Here is a 16,845-nt window from a genome sequence, read left to right as displayed (position 1 = left end):
GTGGTTAGTCTCTTCATTACCAATGTTTCCTATTCTCTATCTTCCAGGCGTACCACTGCTGCCCCAACATGTTTTTCACCTGTTTACTGATCAATTGACGCTGACCCGTCAACGAAGAGCTCTTCTCCCCTTCTAGGGGGCTGTCTTTTGCTTTGGGGATATCATCGTCCTCCCCTTCATAGGATGCACAATCATGCTGTTGCAAGTCTTCAGAGGTGCATGGCTGAGTGAGGAACATGTCAGGGTTTACTGTCTTGCACCATACAACATGAATGTGGGGGCTAGACAGTATGATATCATATGCTGATGCTCTTTGTGTTGTGAGTGTGGACTTGGAGCGGTCTAGGATTGCAAAAAGTGAGTGTTCCACGTATAACGTTACCGAGCACCTCATGACAATTGTGGAATTCTTTTCAATAGCAACGACAGGCAAACTGTCCTTGAATGACAGAATTGAAGGATGCCACTGTAATATGCGAGTGGTTTATGACCCATTGTGCTCTTTTGGGTGAGTACCTCAGTCATGAGCTTGCCGTTTGTGTGAGAAAATGTTAAATTCCTGTGTGTAATCTGGGGTGGCAAGGGCAGGTACTGTTGAAATTACTTCTTTCAAGTCATTGAAACTAGTTATAATTTCAGGGGTCCACTCAATTTTGTTGTTCTCTTTTGGGCCTCCTTAAGGGTCTGTAAGAGCGGCCTTGTATATGCTGCATACTCTAGAATCCATGCCCTGCAATAGTTGCATATCCCTAGGAACGTTTGCATGTCCTTAACTGTGAGGGGTGGCTCGCACTGTTGCTTCCCTGTCAGGAATTATTCTTTTCCCGTCTTTGGAAATGAGCTGCCCTAGATAAAGTACTTCTAGTTGACAATATCAGAGTTTTGCTTTATCTACCTTGTACCCTTTTCTTGTAGCAATTGTAGTAATGCAATAGAGTTCCTTCGACAGCCTTGCTCTCTGTCGCTGCAGACCAGTAGGTCATCTACACATTGAATTATTGTGCTGGGTACTTGGATGTTCCCCAAGTCTTCATGTAGTATCCTGTTGAAAATGCTCAGCCTCTCACAATACCCCTGGGGCAAACAAGTGTGCTCATAGCGTTTCCCACCCAGGGTAAAGACTGTGAGGTATTGTGAGTCTGGGTGCAGGGCAACTGAAAAAAAATGCATTCTTAAAATCCAGCACAGTAAAATGGGTAGCCTCCTTGGGGATGCTACACAAGATGGATACCGGGTTGGGAACAAGTGGAAACCCTTTCTGCACAACATCGTTAAGGGGTCTCAAATCCTGGATCATCCTCCAACAGCCCCCCGTTGGCTTTTTAATGGGGTACATAGCTGTAGTGCATGGTGAGGTGGAGGGCACTATGATCCATTGGTGCCACAGGGCTTGTAGTGTTTCCTGAATCCCTTCCTCTGCCTCCCTGGACAGGGGGTACTGTTTCACCCGTGGAAGTAATGCTCCTTGTTTGAGTGTGATTTTTACGGGGGTCACTTCTTTCAACATCCCTACATTGTGTGGGTTTGCTGTCCATAAATGTGTTAGGGATGTACTACAAATCTGTCTCACTGAACGAGGGGTGGTCCATTAACAATAGTCATGAGGGGGCTTTACACTTTCCTGTACTGTACCTTTATTTCACAAGGTATGCAAATATCAAGGATGATTTTTCCATCATTATTGCCATCCTCGAAGTGGTCTTCGTCTGACAATTCTCTTAGGGGCACATTAGGGTTGATACATAACACAGTGCGCCATTGGCACCTGTGGGGGTCAGTATCCAGCACTACAATCTGTTTCGCAAACACAACTAGGCTTTCCAAATCTAAGGTTAGGATTGTGCCTGCAACCAATTCGGGGAGCACTACATGTCGGAAAATGAAGTCAGTGGGTACCCTCCATTCTTTTTTTTGATCCGGGGGACCGCTTGTGCGAGCACCCTGATGCCAACACAAACATGTCTGGATTTACGAGGATACCCCTCACTAATACTTCACTTGCCACAGCATGTATTACCAGCATGGCTCGTAGCCGCACATGACAAGTGTGGCACAGATAGTCCCTCTGTCTGTGAACACGATTGTCATGTTCAATTTGCTAAGCAGGTCCATACTGAGCAAATTGACAGGGGAACTCTCTGAATAGAGGAAGGGAGCTCTTACAACCTTCCCTCCCACCTTGATGTCTAGATCTTTTGTGTATGGAACCGTTAACACAGCCCCAGAGAATACCTGAGTGTCGAGAGTCTTTCCTGATAGCGGGATGTATCCTTCACTAATACATGACTTCTCCGCTCCTGAGTCCACCATAAAGATGAATTGTTTATTCCCTATCACTGCCCCCACCAGCAGCTCCTTTTCTGGATCTAAGGTCATTGACAGGACTGGACATGCAAGTACTCTCTGTGGGCTGTCCTAGTCGGGGTATGTGTCTGCCCCAAGGAATGAGAAAGGATTTCTCCCCACCATGGTAGCTCCTTGATATGGGGCCACTGCTCCGTTGGGAGCAGTCGCGAAAGGGTGTCTGCTCTCGGCGGGCTGCTGTTTGGGGCGAGGCTGGTGTGGTTGCATTGCTTGTTGCTGGTGCGGTGGGCTGTAAGGGCCAGGGACTTAAAGAGGTAACTGCGTGTAGACCTGGTGAATTTCATATGGTATTGAAGTCATTCCCTGAGCGGGCCCTTGGGGGCTACCTGGGTGGGGATACTCATACTGTTGTTGATTGTAGTTATAATTCTTCCCTGCCTGCTGCAACATTCTCTCAAAGTAGCTGCGACATTCTCTCGAAAAGTGCCCCCACCTCCCACACGTCCAGCATTGTCCGGCCCACCACCCCTTGGTCCTAGACCTCAAAATCCTCCTGCTGTAGGCCCTCAGAACCCACCTCATCCTCGTTGCAGCCCTCCTTGCCACTGGGATCCCGAATAATGTTGGTTTCCTCCCCGGCTGGGTCACAATGGAGGAGCACCCCTCCTCTCCCATCTGCTCTGCGGGCAGCCCTGTCGATACTGACGATACTGAAGCCACTTTCACTAGTTTATTTTGAACCAGTTTCGCTTCCTCTGCATGCTGCCTCTGAACAGTTTCTTTCTCCCACTCTTTGATCCTCCTACAATGGTGCACTATCATGCTTTGAATCTCGGGCCACTACTTTGCTTCTACCCCGGCTATCTTTCACTTTCTGCACTTCCTAGCGTAGCCCTCTTTTTACAATGAAATAAAATAGGGACGTTGATTGGTCCCAAGCACTTCTGCTCTACACATCTCTTGAACTCTGAGAATGTATTGCGCAGCATCTTCCTCATCTCCAATTGTACATTGCAATACGGACTGTAAATCTGGGGTGTCTGGAAACGTGTGTCACAGCACATCCCATACACGTGCACTGATCTTGTTTAAGGACGTGCCGTCATGGGCATCATTGCTTACTGTTACTCCCGGGTACCCAGCTTTAATCCACACCGTTTCTGCTTGATCTAACACTGCAGCTACCAACAAACTCTTAATATCCCCTATTGCTAAGGGTATCCCTGCTGTGTTTTTTTCAAATGCGTAAATCCATTTCCCCGCCCCCGCTGTGAGTTGGGGGAGTGCCTTGAGGAGATTATGTTTGTTTATTTGTGCCCAGGGCAAATTGTGTGGTTGCTCTGCACCCTTATGTATTAGGGGCATTTGCAGTTTTGCCTTTCTCTTCCCGCCCTTAAGTGCACTTCCCTTTTTCTGTGACAATGCTATTCTGCTGAACCTTTCCCTTAATCTTCCGTCCCATAGGCTCACTAATCTCGATATGGTCTGGGGTGCTTGCTTGGCCCCTCCCTCTACATCTTCTTCCGTGTCCTCAAAGTCACTCCAAAATTCCTCGTCACCTCTACGGGACCCTAAATTCTCGTATCCCAAGCTGTCTGTTTCCCCGTCCCACTCTACGTGGCCGGTTCTTATGGGTGCACTGTCTATTCTGAACAGGGAGTCACCTGACTTCCATTCGTCCCCAGGTGGCTGCGGGGATGCTCCCGCGGGCAACATTTGAACCTCTGTCACCCTTGTGGCTTCACATGCTGCCCTTAATCTAGCCAATTCAGTGTGTGTCGAGGCTAATAATACCTCTAGGTCTCTTGCGCTTACCCCTGTGTGAGTCGATACCTCAGGGGGTGAGACGTACGATGGGAGTGGGGCTGTACCTGGGGTGGCCACCATAGTGCCCGCTGACACATACATCGGGTTGGTGTACTATTCTGCTGGGTGTGTGGCTAGGGGGTATATTCCCTTTTTTGTCTCCCCTTTTCCCCCAGTCTCCTCTGTACTCGTCTTCTTGCCACTATCAGATGTTGCCCCCTGTTTCTTCGAACATTCTCCAGAGGTCCAATATTTTCCTTCTATTCTGCAATGGTCTCCCCTTATACTTTGCGGTCAAGTAAGTGGACATATGGTTCAAAGTACATTTGTCAAAAAATACCTGTTCGGGCCAGGAGTGGGGCATTCCCTTCCCTTTAGTCTGTCACCCATTGGTTGTGATACGTTTTAATTTTCTCACAGTATAGGGGCAAAGCTTTACATATGTGGTCTAGGGGTGGGTTCGTCCCCATGGTCGTGTCCAGAGTGTGTCTTGCGTCGGGGCTATACCTGTACTGTTGTGCCACAGTTAAAACAGAAATACGTCCAATATCAATTAAAACATATACACCTTAATCGTGTCTCTAGTACGAGTCAATACTGTCAATCATTTCACAAAAAAGAACATCAATTCACTTTTCTTCCTCCCATGTTCCCCATTAGAGATTCTTCCTTCACGCCCTACATGCTATCCTGATGCGTTTGCACACATCACACACACCCCTCCTAGGTCTCCTCGGTACACATTAAAATACACCAACAAAATAAACTAAAGTAACAAGCTAAAATAACAACCACTACTCTTCCTGAGCTCTCTAATTATACGGAGCTCCTATATTCTCCTTGTATTTATCTCCCGCACTGGTCGAGACAGTGCATGTGGTGCCACCGTCCCCCCTTACTCGGGGTGCTCCCGTGTTCCTTTTTCCGTATCCTCAATATTCTTTAAAAAGTGACAAAAAAATGGCCATGAAAAAATCACCACACTCTACAAACCACAATACACTCTCACTTTAATTCACTGCGTGTTCACCCTTTTCACACTGCTCTATAATCCCAACCCTACTTTGTTATCCCTTGTAGGCTATACTCACATGTCCACGCTCTTCCGAAAAGCCTCCATTCACGGGGGATCCACAGCAGGCCTGGGCCTCTCCTTGGGGCCGTATCCCACTTCAACGAGCAGGCAGGAATTCTGCAAAGACAGCACCACAAGGGACACTCAACGTACGCATTTTGGGACTGGTCACCGTGGGTGGACACGGCCCTTCCGGAGAGGCCATCTGGATACCTCCGCAAGTACGGGGCGATGGAATCACATTGCAAGGGTCACCAAATGAAGGCAAGTCCCTTTTTATGCACACTTCAGAATAAACACAACCCTCTAGGGAAATAGGCCAGGAGATAGCATTGCAAGAATAACAAAGGTTTAATTGTACAGAGTACAAACATCAGCAAAAGACTCTGCTGCTCGAGAGCGCTCTGGTTATTCTAAAGCAAAGTAGAAGTTTAGAAGGACATGTGATGTCATCATACACAGTACGAACTGATACTACTGATTGGTTAGGCAGTATAGGGGCCTGCTCCATAGGGGATGCCAGGCTACAATTGGTTAGTTCTGTTGCCATCATTCAGGATCTACGTGAAGGTCAGGGTGCTCGTATAATACATTGTCTTATCTACACTAACACGCTAAACTCCCTATTCCATCACTGTGGCATGCAGCTGGGCGGCACAGGAAATGGTGCCAGGGGCAAGGGAGGATAAGATACAGTCACGGTGACCCACACATTCAGGGCTTCGTTGGTACCGTAGTTCACGCTCTCAAGGTCTCCACCCGGGGTTTGATCATTAATGTATCCCTCATTTACCTCATGTAACAAGAGATGTGTTTTTATGCTTGAAGAAATACAGCCGTGCATGCTTAGATCTTTTGCAGACACTTGATTTGTGTTGGGACGGGTGGTCACTTGCTTACCAGGGAATGCAAAGGTGTGGGGGTCGGGTCCATGGTGTGGGGCTGGCTCTGGACTGGCTGGGTGGGGGTAAGAGATCTATTGGAAGTTTAGTGGAGATAGTTATTCTGCGGTTCCTGGGGTTGTCTCGTGCTCTTGCAGGTGCATTCCTCTAAACGGTACAGTGGAGGGACAAAGGTGAAGTGAACTTCCGTGAGAACTGACCGTGTGGATTCATTCAGCCTTAATGAGTTTGGGTGTAGTGACCTGGGTTCGTGGAGTTTTGCGGGTGCAGCGCGATCAAGCAGGCCTGTGCTTATTTTGGCCTATTGCAAAATGGATTCTCATTCTATGTGTTTTCTAGTGTCGCACAGCTACTATTGACGCTATATTGCTTCTACATTGTGTTTGATAGTGCGATTTTCTCCCACCTTATATACTACATCACTTCATATGGAGTTCGCCTCACCTGAAAGCACATAGGAGGGGTTCGGACCTTTCGCTAATATCGAAGTCTTTCGAGTGTGCGAGGATTTTGCACAGACCTCTGCATGAGCACTTTGACTTTCACTCCAGCTCTCTCTCTCTTTCTTGGTAGTTTAAAAAACAATGAAGTTCAAAGCAATCTTTCTCTTTAAAGTATTCGCCTTCAATTTCCCCTTTCGTTTGGATCACTCATTTAGCCTTTCAGAGTTCATTCGCTTTACTGTTTTTTTTTTAACAAGATGTCAAACATTTCACTGAAACTTTCGAGTGGGCTACTTCCTTTTGCCGGACCACTCTGTTACTCTGTATCATGGGCTTCACAGTTATCGGTTCTTTTAAAGTTCACTATTGGATTACTTTCTTTCACTTCTCATGAGCACACGCGCAACCTTCGATTGTGAGAAACACTGTTGCGGCTTCAATCTTTGTTCCACACAAACCGGCCTTTCATGGCTCTCATCTACTCACCAGTTGTGTGAATACCTCACATTTGTTTGCAGCTTTAATCCAGGAGTCAAGGTTGATACCACAGGCTTGGCCTCACCTCCCCAACTCTGCCATTCACCCGGGAGGGTCGCTGGCGTCCTTGAAACACAATGCAAGCTTCTTCTCCTTTGGGAGTTGGCTTTTTCCATAAATCTTTTGCAGTCACTTGGAGGTAATGACCTCCTGCAATGATCCTTAGTGTTTCTCTATCCCTCGCGCTGGTCCCTCGGTCGGTTGTCTTGCTCCATTGAGTTCGCCTTCTCCCCTGAGGGGCCGCTCCTTCTCGTGTCTCACTTTGCTCAGCGTTTGTCTCAATGTTCCGTCTTTTATTTGTGTGGGGGCAGCTAATGGGTATCAGATGTATGTAATTAAGGTCAAGTGCCTGACTTTGCCTGATCTCGTTAATGGGACATGTCCAATGAGAGATCTGAATGTTAGCCTTTTCACTCCTCTTCCTCTGCCCAGTGTTTGTGTGGAAAGGGGGGGTTGGAAAGTCAGAATATCCTATAACATAGGATTGAATGGAGGTACAGGGAAGGTGGAGATACCGCGCCTCACCATCGGGCGTCCCACTGCCACTCCCCGAAGAGCCCTCACCGCACTGGTCCTCCCCCAGGACCTGGATCCAAAGAAGATGGCCGTGCCCTGGCCACCTGAGAGAGAGTTCCTAGGGAACTAACAAGTGAGACACCCTTTGGTTTCTCACAGTGTACATGCTGATATAAAAAACTTTGCTCAGACATGTGAAATATGTCAAAGGAGCAGCTCACATGTTCCTCTACCTGCCCCTTTAAACCCACTACCGATAATCGAAGTTCTCTTCTCCTGAATCAGGATGGATATTATCGGACTGTTAGAAACTTCTAAATTGGGAAACAAATTATTTTGGTGATTGTCAATTACGCCACCAGGTCAAGCCTTCCCCATGAGAAATAACACAACCTAGCAAATCCTAAAGCATTTGCTACCATTCTTTTCTAGGGTTGGATTCCCCAAAGAAATTCTAACTGACCAGTGGGCACATTTCATTAGTAAGCTTATGGGTGAAGTAAAGGAATTACTACATATTACAGCCTTAAGAACCTCGGTTTACCGATAGAAAGATGTAATAAGACCCTCAAGACGATCCTGAGAAAGTTAGTAGACGAGGATAGGAAAGATTGGGACCGCATGATCCACTGGGCCCTCTTTGCAGTGAGAAAGACCCCTCAAGCATCTACCGGATTCTCTACTTTCAAATTACTATATGGTAGAGAACCAAGAGACGTCTTGGACATGCTCAGGGAAACCTGGGAAGAAAGAGAAGTAGCACCAATACCTCTTTCACAGACAACTACCCGGTTGTGAGAACATAGGAATCTAGTCAGAACTCTAGTTCATACTCATATGGAGAAAGCTCAAAACCAACAGAAGCTTGCCTATGATAAAAAGGTAAATCTTAGATAATTTTCAGTTGGTCAGAACTTTCTGGTTCTTCTACCTACATCTGAAAATAAACTAGTTTCAAAATGGCATGGGCATTATGAAATACTAGAGCAAATGGGAACTTGTACTTATAGGGTAGCCTAACCTGATAGAAGACAAAAGACCCACCTCTACCATGTAAATCTCCTGAAAGAGTGGAAAGGAAATCCTTCTGCTTCTAACGCTTCCATATTATCCTGTTTGGTACTCCCAAGCAATTGATAATCTAGAACTCACTCCCCAAGAACTACCTAAAGACAAACAGAAGAATTGAAATTACTTTGTTACTGCTTTCCCCAACGTATTTTGTGAAAAATCAGGGAGAGTACATGGAATTTATCATTACATCCGAATCCCAAAAGGGAAAGTGGTTAATCTAAAACTGTATGCACTCCCAGGAGCACGTAAGAAAATAGTAATTGATGAGGTTGAGAACATGCTAAAGGCAAATATTATCGAGCCCTCTTCAAGCCCATGGTCCTCCCTATCGTGTTGGTAACCAAACCAGGTCAGTCATGAAGATTTTGCATAGATTTTAGGCATGTCAACGCCATCTCTGCCTTTGATGCATATCCTATGCCCCGTATCGATGACTTGATAGATAAACTGGGACATGCAGTATTCTTGTCAACTCTAGATTTAACTAAGGGATATTGGCAGGTCCCTGTATATGGACCTGATAAGGAAAGAACCGTTTTTTTTAACACCAATAGGGCTATTCCAATTTAAAGTCCTACCTTGTGGACTACATGGGGCCCTAGTGACTTTCCAATGACTCACGGACAGAATATTACAACCCTGTTCTCATTCCTGTGTGGCCTACATTGACAATATAGTAGTTTACAGTCAAACGTGGGAAGAACACCTCCCCCATCTTTACACTATTATGAGAGCACTCCTAGAGGCCGAATTAACAGCCATCCCTATGAAGTGCAAGTTGGCTCAATCAGCAGTAAGATACCTAGGCTTCTTAGTGGGTAATGGTAGTGTACAGCCTCAGCAGGAAAAAGTGAAAGCCATCCTAGATGTTCCCACACCCAAATCTTGGAGCATTCTTGGGTTTGATTGGGTATTATTGCAGGTTTATCCCAAGATTTTCAGACAAAATTTCAAGATTAACTGATACATTAAGAAATGCAGAATTCCAGAAAATGTGTTGGACTAATGAGGATGATGTTTGTTATAACAATCATGAACAGATTCTATGTCAGAACCCCATATTAAAAGTGGCAGACTTCTCGAAAGAGTTTGTTACATACGGATGCCTCCCTAACAGGTTTAAAAGCCATACTATCTCAAATACATGATGGCTTGGAACAGCCTATATTGGTTACCAGTCGCAAACTATTTCCCAGAGAAAAAAAAACTACTCTGTGTTAGAACTAGAAGCCCTTGCCATCAAATGGGTGATCCTCCATCTTAGATACTCCTATTGGGGAGAATACTTACATTCATTACTGATCATAAACCCTTGGTATGGATAAAACAGAGAAAATAATCTAACCTTTGAGTAACGCAATGGTTCCTGGACTTGCAGCCATACTGTTTCGCAGTGGAACACCAAAAAGATAAGCAACAGGGGAACGTTTGACTTCCTTTCCCGGTTCCCTTGAGAAACAGATCCGTCCACATCCCATAGGGGAAGGGTATATGAGAAACCAAAGGCTGTCTCACTGTCTAAACCCCAGCGATATCTTGCTCAGGTGGCCAGGGCACGGCCATCGCCTTTGGATCCAGACCCCGGGGGGTGGACAGTGCGAGAGGACATCCGATGGTGAGACATGTTATCCCCCCTTTCCCAGTACCACTATCCCATCCTATTTCATAGGATATTCCAACTTCTCAACCCCCCCTTTCTACACAAAAACTGAGCCGAGGAAGAGGAGGTCTGAGATTGAAAAGACTAACACCCCAACATTATATTGGACATGTCCCACTAATATGGTCATGCACTTGACCGTAATTATGTACACCTGGTACCTATTAGCTCTCCCCACACAGTTAAAAGGTATAGCACTGAGACACACTCTGAGCAAGGCGAGGCACGAGAAGGAGCAGTCCTTCCAGGGTGACGGTGAACCAGGTGGAGCAGGACGACAGGCGGAATCAAGGAGTGGGGAAACCTTGCGCATCCCGGAGAGAGGTTGTTGCCTCCATAGAACCTTGAAGGTTGCACAAGAAAAGCCAAGTAAACGAATAAATAAAATCTGCTTTGTGCTTCCAAGATACCAGCCACCCTCCTGGGTGAACGACAGAGTTTGTGAGGCAAAGTGGCATCAGCCTTGACTTCAGGATCAAAGCCGCAAGTAAAAGGGAAAAGTAATTAACACAACCAGTGAGTTGACAAAAGCAATGAAAGGCCAGTTTGTGTTGAAGAGAGATCACACGGGCAACAGTGTATCCAATGAAGAATGAAGGTTTGCGCAGGTGGCGATAAAACGCAATAGAAAGTAAAGTAGTATTGAACTTTAACGTGAAAGATACAAAGTAGCGGAGTGGTCCGGCGAAAGGAGATTGCCCAATCGAAAGTCTCCACGAAATGTTTCAAGACTTTAAAGTGCCAAAGTGAATGAAAGAAATAGATACAAGAAATGAACTTTTAAATGCTGAACTGTTTGGTTTGATCCCGGTGAAGGGAAACCTGAATGTGAAAGCTTGGCAATTTGTTGAATGAATAGGTTTGATCCCGGCAGAGGGACACCTGGATGAAAAGGATTTCTTTGAACTTTCTTGTGCTTAGAACTACGTTAACCAAGAGGCTTTGGTGTGGGAAGGAGAAAGTGAAACTTAAGCAAAACTCAAAGTGGCCATGCCGAGGTAAAATCCTCACACATTTGAAAGTCTTTGACAGTGAAAGAAAAGTGAAAAGGCTTGAGCCCGATGGAGGGGAGTTTAGAGAGTGTGATTAAGCCTTAAGAAGGGAACCCCAGGAACTGTGATTGAGAGGTCCAAGCCTGACAGAGGGAGACCTGTATTGAACTGTAACTTTGTTGAACAGTGAAACGAGAAGGAAGCAAACCATTGTCAAACTGTGAGACGAATTGCTTTAATGTGGAAGGCTGAGTAGGCCCTGGTCCAGGTCTTGAACTGCCGCCTTGTGACCAGAGCTGGAGTGTGTCACAAGGTCCAAGTGTGCCACCTTACCCCGTGCTACAAAAAAAACACGGGGGAGGGAGTTTACTCAGCCACATCAGAATTCAAATGAAATGTCAGATTTTCCTTTATGCAGCATACATTCCCCTTTTCACATTTATTGTATAAGAGTGAGGGCATGCATTATGTTTTTTAGCATAGGCCATTTTTGATTTGACTGAAAGACTGACTAGGACTGGGTTTTCTTTTATTTGATGGTAGAGAATATTCCCATCTTAGTTATAGGGCAAGATGAGTTTTCCAACCCCTTTAGGCCAACAGATAAAGGTTTTGAAACTTACAGCTCTTGTGTCAGTGTCTCCTTTTGATGCCATGCCTCGCTTACACTTGTTAGTGAAACAGGGAACACTTCTGGGAAGATAGCCAGACCAATTCACTGTAGCTTGGAGAGCAGTCAAGGCTAAGTCACAGGAGGAGTGGGGTGATCTGTGGTCTGTGATGAGCACACACAGTAAGACACAAAGAATTACCCTTACACGGCACTATACAAAAATATACAATTTATTAGGCCCAAGAATAAACACAAGTGAATAATGAAATGCACTGTAAAAACACCACTCAAACAACACACTTTGTAAAATATATACAGTCACTGGTGTCAAATGCGATAAAGTGCTAACTCTGCCAATACCTGTAAGGGAAAAGGGAAGGAACCTTTATAGCATAGACCGCCTTCTGAGATGGATAACCCTAACTTGATACGTCCAGCCCAACGATGAATGTAGCTGTGTGCTCAATGTTTGATGCGTGCATATAAGTGATCGGTTGTGCGTAAGGTCTCAAAGTAAAATTTTTAAGGCGCTGGCAAAGTTAGGGACAGGATTCTGAAGGGTGAAAGCGGGCTCCAAGAGTCGGGGGAGGATCTGCTGCGATGAACAAAGCTATCCCCAACTTTTGGAGGACTTTAGGAAGTGGAGGCTACCCAAGCCAAAGGGAGGACCACCAGGGATCCTCTGTGCGTAAAATACAATGGAAATGGATGAACAAGGGGCTACCGGTAAGTGGTTTCAGTACTCAATGCCCTTAGCTGGGTTTGGGTCCAAATTTGGCAGGTCTAGAGAGGGTCGCCAGAGGTTTAATTTCCCGCCAATGATTCAGTTTCAAACTGCACAGGCGCAGCTGGTACAGGTGCGGGTCTGGTTTACAACAGGAGCTGTATCTCTCCTCTCAGTTGTAGAACACTTATGCAGCTGGTCTCAGGGCACAAGAAGGAACGCATGAAAACCACCTTTAGCGACCGTCACTGTCGCACAGTGACTCAGGTGCACCAAACTCTTGCGATCTGGTGAATGCTTTTCTCTCGCAGCTGTGACGACTAAATTTGGTGGAAAGGTACTTTGCAGTGCAAGCTAGGATTCCCTGAGGCATAACTGTTACGCTCACCTGGTATCCACGGAGACGCCACCCAGCCCTGGTTGGATGATTTGCACTCTCGTACCCTCTCCTGCTCCCTTGGTAAGGACTCTGGTTAAAGATCGGTCTTAATATTGTAAAAGATGGATTCTCCGTCCTGCTCCTCGTGGCAGGGGCGCGTAGATGTGAGGGGAGAGCAGCGACCAAGTTACGTCACTGGTGCAGGCCCCCCCCTGTGGGAATCCAGGCCTGCTGCGACTCCGTAGGTTTGCTGCTTTAGTCTTTATATGCAGTTCTTATGTTCCTCTTAGTTCAAATTATAATGTCTTGCTTCTTTTTTCTTTTTGGTATGGAAAGGTATTTTGGTGTTGTCATGCAGTTTGAAGGTGAGCATGGGCCGGTAGGTGAAAGCAGGGTGTGCGCGATGCTGTCCAGTGAGTAATGCGCGATGCGCCGTGCTGTTTCGCCTTTTATATTGCTAACCTGTGTCTTTTCTCTCCTTATAGGTTGCGATGTTCCTCGCTGAGCGCCGTAATGTTCCAGCAATGATACTGATCAGGAGATGACTACCCAGGTAAGAGTTGTGTGGCATCCTTCATTCGGGAGGAAACGTGAGTAAACGCTTACTAATGCTGTCTTTGTTTCTCCTCTTTCCAGGTTATGGTATTTCTGATGCATGCGGTGCCCGATGATGGAGTTCGTACCTTCAGGTGAGCGGATCTGAAGTCGACGATGGATTGAAGACAGGATACTGTTCCAGATAGGTTTCGTAGTGTTCTTTCCCTCTCTACAGGTCCTTGGTTTCAGGTAAGCTGGGATCAAAGAACTGGACACGGTGAGCATTACGCTGCCCACAGCAGGATAACGCAAAGCATGTTCTGCTCTTTGGGTGCGGTTTAAATAGTCTCAGGTAAAGTAGTCCAGGTAAAATAGTCCCAGGCCTGCCACACCCAAAGTAGTCCAGGTAAAGTAGTCTCAGGCCTGCCACACCCAAAAGACTAGATCGCATAGCTCAGTTCCTTGTAACTGTGTGCCTCCATGTTGGTTGAACTCCCCCAAGTTAAGTAGTCCCAAGTAAATAGTCCCATTCTAATGTTGGTCTTCATGATGGTTAAGAGCCTGGCGCCAAAGGTGCTAGGACTGACTCCAAGAGAGTCTTGGATGAGGTTTTGAGGCCTTTGACCTGGCCCTAACTGGAAGGCTGACTTGCCAGTGAGGGCCATGGGTCATGACAGCAACTCGATGTGACAACGTTCTTCCATGGGTGCCAAGGGTCGAGCTGGACAGTCTACTGGATGGGCCAGGAACACTTCTGAACAAGCTCTTTTGCAGGGAAACCATGAGGTGTTGAGAGTGATTGGGCCCACCACTCCAAAGGTTTGAAGCACCTTCACAGGTCTTCAGAGATTGAGCGCAAAGCAGGGCTCTACCGGAACAATATCGGGTTCAGGGTGCCAACCTTCTTCTGCGTGGTTCTGGATAGTTCTTGGGTCTGCTTGGGCTGTTGCGTGTCTGCATTCAGGACCCCTCCTCATATCCACAAGTCCGGTGAGTGCTTGCACCCAGCCGGTCAGTGAGCTCTGCCCCACGCATGCACAGCAGCAGTGGTCCAATTTGGGACCATTGCGGCTCTCGTGCACACCAGACATCCTGGCACCAGTAGTGCGGATTGGGACCAGACTGTCCCAGCCCACTTCCTGGGTACCCACACACGTGACCTGCAGTAGCCCACAAAAGAAGCAGCTTTCATGGGCAACTGCATGCCCAAATAAGGAATTCCCGGGTCACAAAGACCACGGGGAAGGCCAACAGACAAAATGTCCAAGTTAGTAGACAAAAGACCTTGTGGCATGGCCATGACGGACACTAGCCACAGTCATGAGCCAAACGCAGTAAGCGCAGTATGGCTCAGTAAAAAGTTATACAATTACATGAAAAGGCTTCTGCTGCCACCAGTCCACTCCTAGGCACATTGTCCAGAATACACAAGGACCCCATTGTACAGTACAGTAATGTACTTTGCGCAATAAAATGTTACCAAAAGTGGCAACCAAGTCGAAAGACTAAGAGAAGCAAAGTTTCTCAGCACTGACGGCCAGTAGAATGTGTCAGTTTCCCCATAACTATGAGCGAAAGCCCTGTGGAGTGTAGCTGAAGGCTGTGCTCCACTGGCAAAAGGCAGGTCAGGATGCTGAAACAAAAGCAGAAAGTTTGGGGGGATCCACAAATATAGAGGTAAAATAGTTGGAAGAGATATTTTCCCTAACAAATATATTGGCTATATTAAGGGTTCCCTATGGGTTCCCTTTAAGCTCTCCTCTTTTATACATTGGGTTAAGAGAGGCTATTGCATTACTGAGTAACAATGCTACTTCTTGGTTCTGCTCATATGGGTTGAATGGACAATGTACTCTTGAAATTTCGCATGTGACTTGTTAAGATGTAGAGTAGACTAACGTCTTTGTGATTTCTTTTTTTCTAGGTAGTGTTGCTTGGAGACCACAAACAGCTTCGTCCTGTTGTGCTAGATGATTTCTGCCGCAGACTTGGGATGGAAAGATCTCTCTTCGAACGCTATGGCAACCAAGCTCTGATGCTTGACATTCAGTATCGCATGGTAAGTAATCCTTCATTCGCATGTTTATAGCACTTTTACAAATCGCTGAACAAGAATAACAAAGGTACAAAAAAGCAAATGATGCAAAATTACAGTAAACTGATTAGAGGGTTACAATGAAGGAGGAAGATTACATTTAAAACGGGAAGGTAAAGAATTTCAATATTTAGTGGCAAGGAGTGAAATGGATCGAAATCCAGACTGGGGAAAGTGGGGTTTTGTTAAGAGAAGATAGTTGAGGGTTTTATAGAGAAAATGGAAGAGCAGATGAGTTAACAGAGCCAGAGGATAGAAGGAGAAACGGTAGTACTTGGTGAAAGAGCAAATGGCAGATAAATAGCAGAATTATAGATGGGCAAAGAGGACTACAGTGATAGGAGGGGTGCCCAATTGGAAGAGCAGAACAGTAGAAGAGATGAGAGAAAAAACAAGTAATAAGCAGTTTACAACAGTCATAAATAAAACTCGCTCTTTTCAGGCTGCTAGAGCTGAAAGTGACAGGAGCGGGCACTGTTCCGAGAATGTCTGATCTGTTAAATAGGGCAGAACTGGAAAATCCCAAGGAGGGAAGAGGGGAATGAAGAGTATGGTGATTGGCCGTGCAAAATGCAGCAGAAAGATCAAGCTGTGGAAGATGGTTTTAAGTGACAAGCAGAAAGAAAGAAATTAGCAACATATAGAAGTGCAAGTTCAGTGTAGTGGAAAGGCCAAAACCCAGACAAACTGCAAGAAGGAGTGGTGATCTAAATAAGTTGCTCAAGTAGTTTAGATAACAAGGGAAGAAGGAAGACTGTTCGAAAATTATCTGGAAAAGAAGGGTGAAGAGCAGGGTTTTCAAGATGGGAGGAACCACTGGTTTGTATAGTGTTGGTTGGGGTTTTCATTTGGGCGTTTGCCTTTTGCAGAGTATGTCAATGTCCGTGTTTGATGCGCTTTGTGTTTAAGCTCTTGTCTGTTTACTACTAGCACATGGACATTTGCAGCTTTCCTTCCGGAGAGTTTTATGAGGGCCGATTGAAAACTTGGAGTCAGCTGATTCGGCCACAGAGTGTTTTTTACCACGCGAGGAAGGCCTGTTGTCCCATTATCTTTGGCCACGTGGAAGGCAAAGAGCAGAGCCTGTTCGTCTCCACACGTGAAGGCAACGAGAACTCAAAAGCCAATGCTGAAGAGGCTGCACATGCGGTGAGTCTACCCCTTTCCAGAAACCTGGGTGTGCCTAAG

At 46.1% G+C, this 16,845-nt stretch overlaps 1 protein-coding gene across 1 annotated transcript in view; it reads left to right on the top strand.

The window, feature by feature from the left end:
- The window catches only part of LOC138580390 (3'-5' exoribonuclease HELZ2-like), a 957,207-nt gene that overhangs the window by 846,276 nt on the left and 94,086 nt on the right, over window positions 1–16,845 (top strand). Inside the window, exons 16-17 of the mRNA XM_069650902.1 lie at window positions 15,487–15,621; window positions 16,588–16,806. Of these exons, the coding sequence (XP_069507003.1) occupies window positions 15,487–15,621; window positions 16,588–16,806 (354 nt within the window). The remainder of the gene's footprint in view (window positions 1–15,486; window positions 15,622–16,587; window positions 16,807–16,845) is intronic.

This window comes from Ambystoma mexicanum, chromosome 3p (assembly GCF_040938575.1).
Source record: "Ambystoma mexicanum isolate Mex_15411 chromosome 3p, UKY_AmexF1_1, whole genome shotgun sequence".
NCBI classification, from domain to species: Eukaryota; Metazoa; Chordata; class Amphibia; order Caudata; family Ambystomatidae; genus Ambystoma; species Ambystoma mexicanum.
This window is presented reverse-complemented; position numbering and strand designations above follow the sequence as displayed.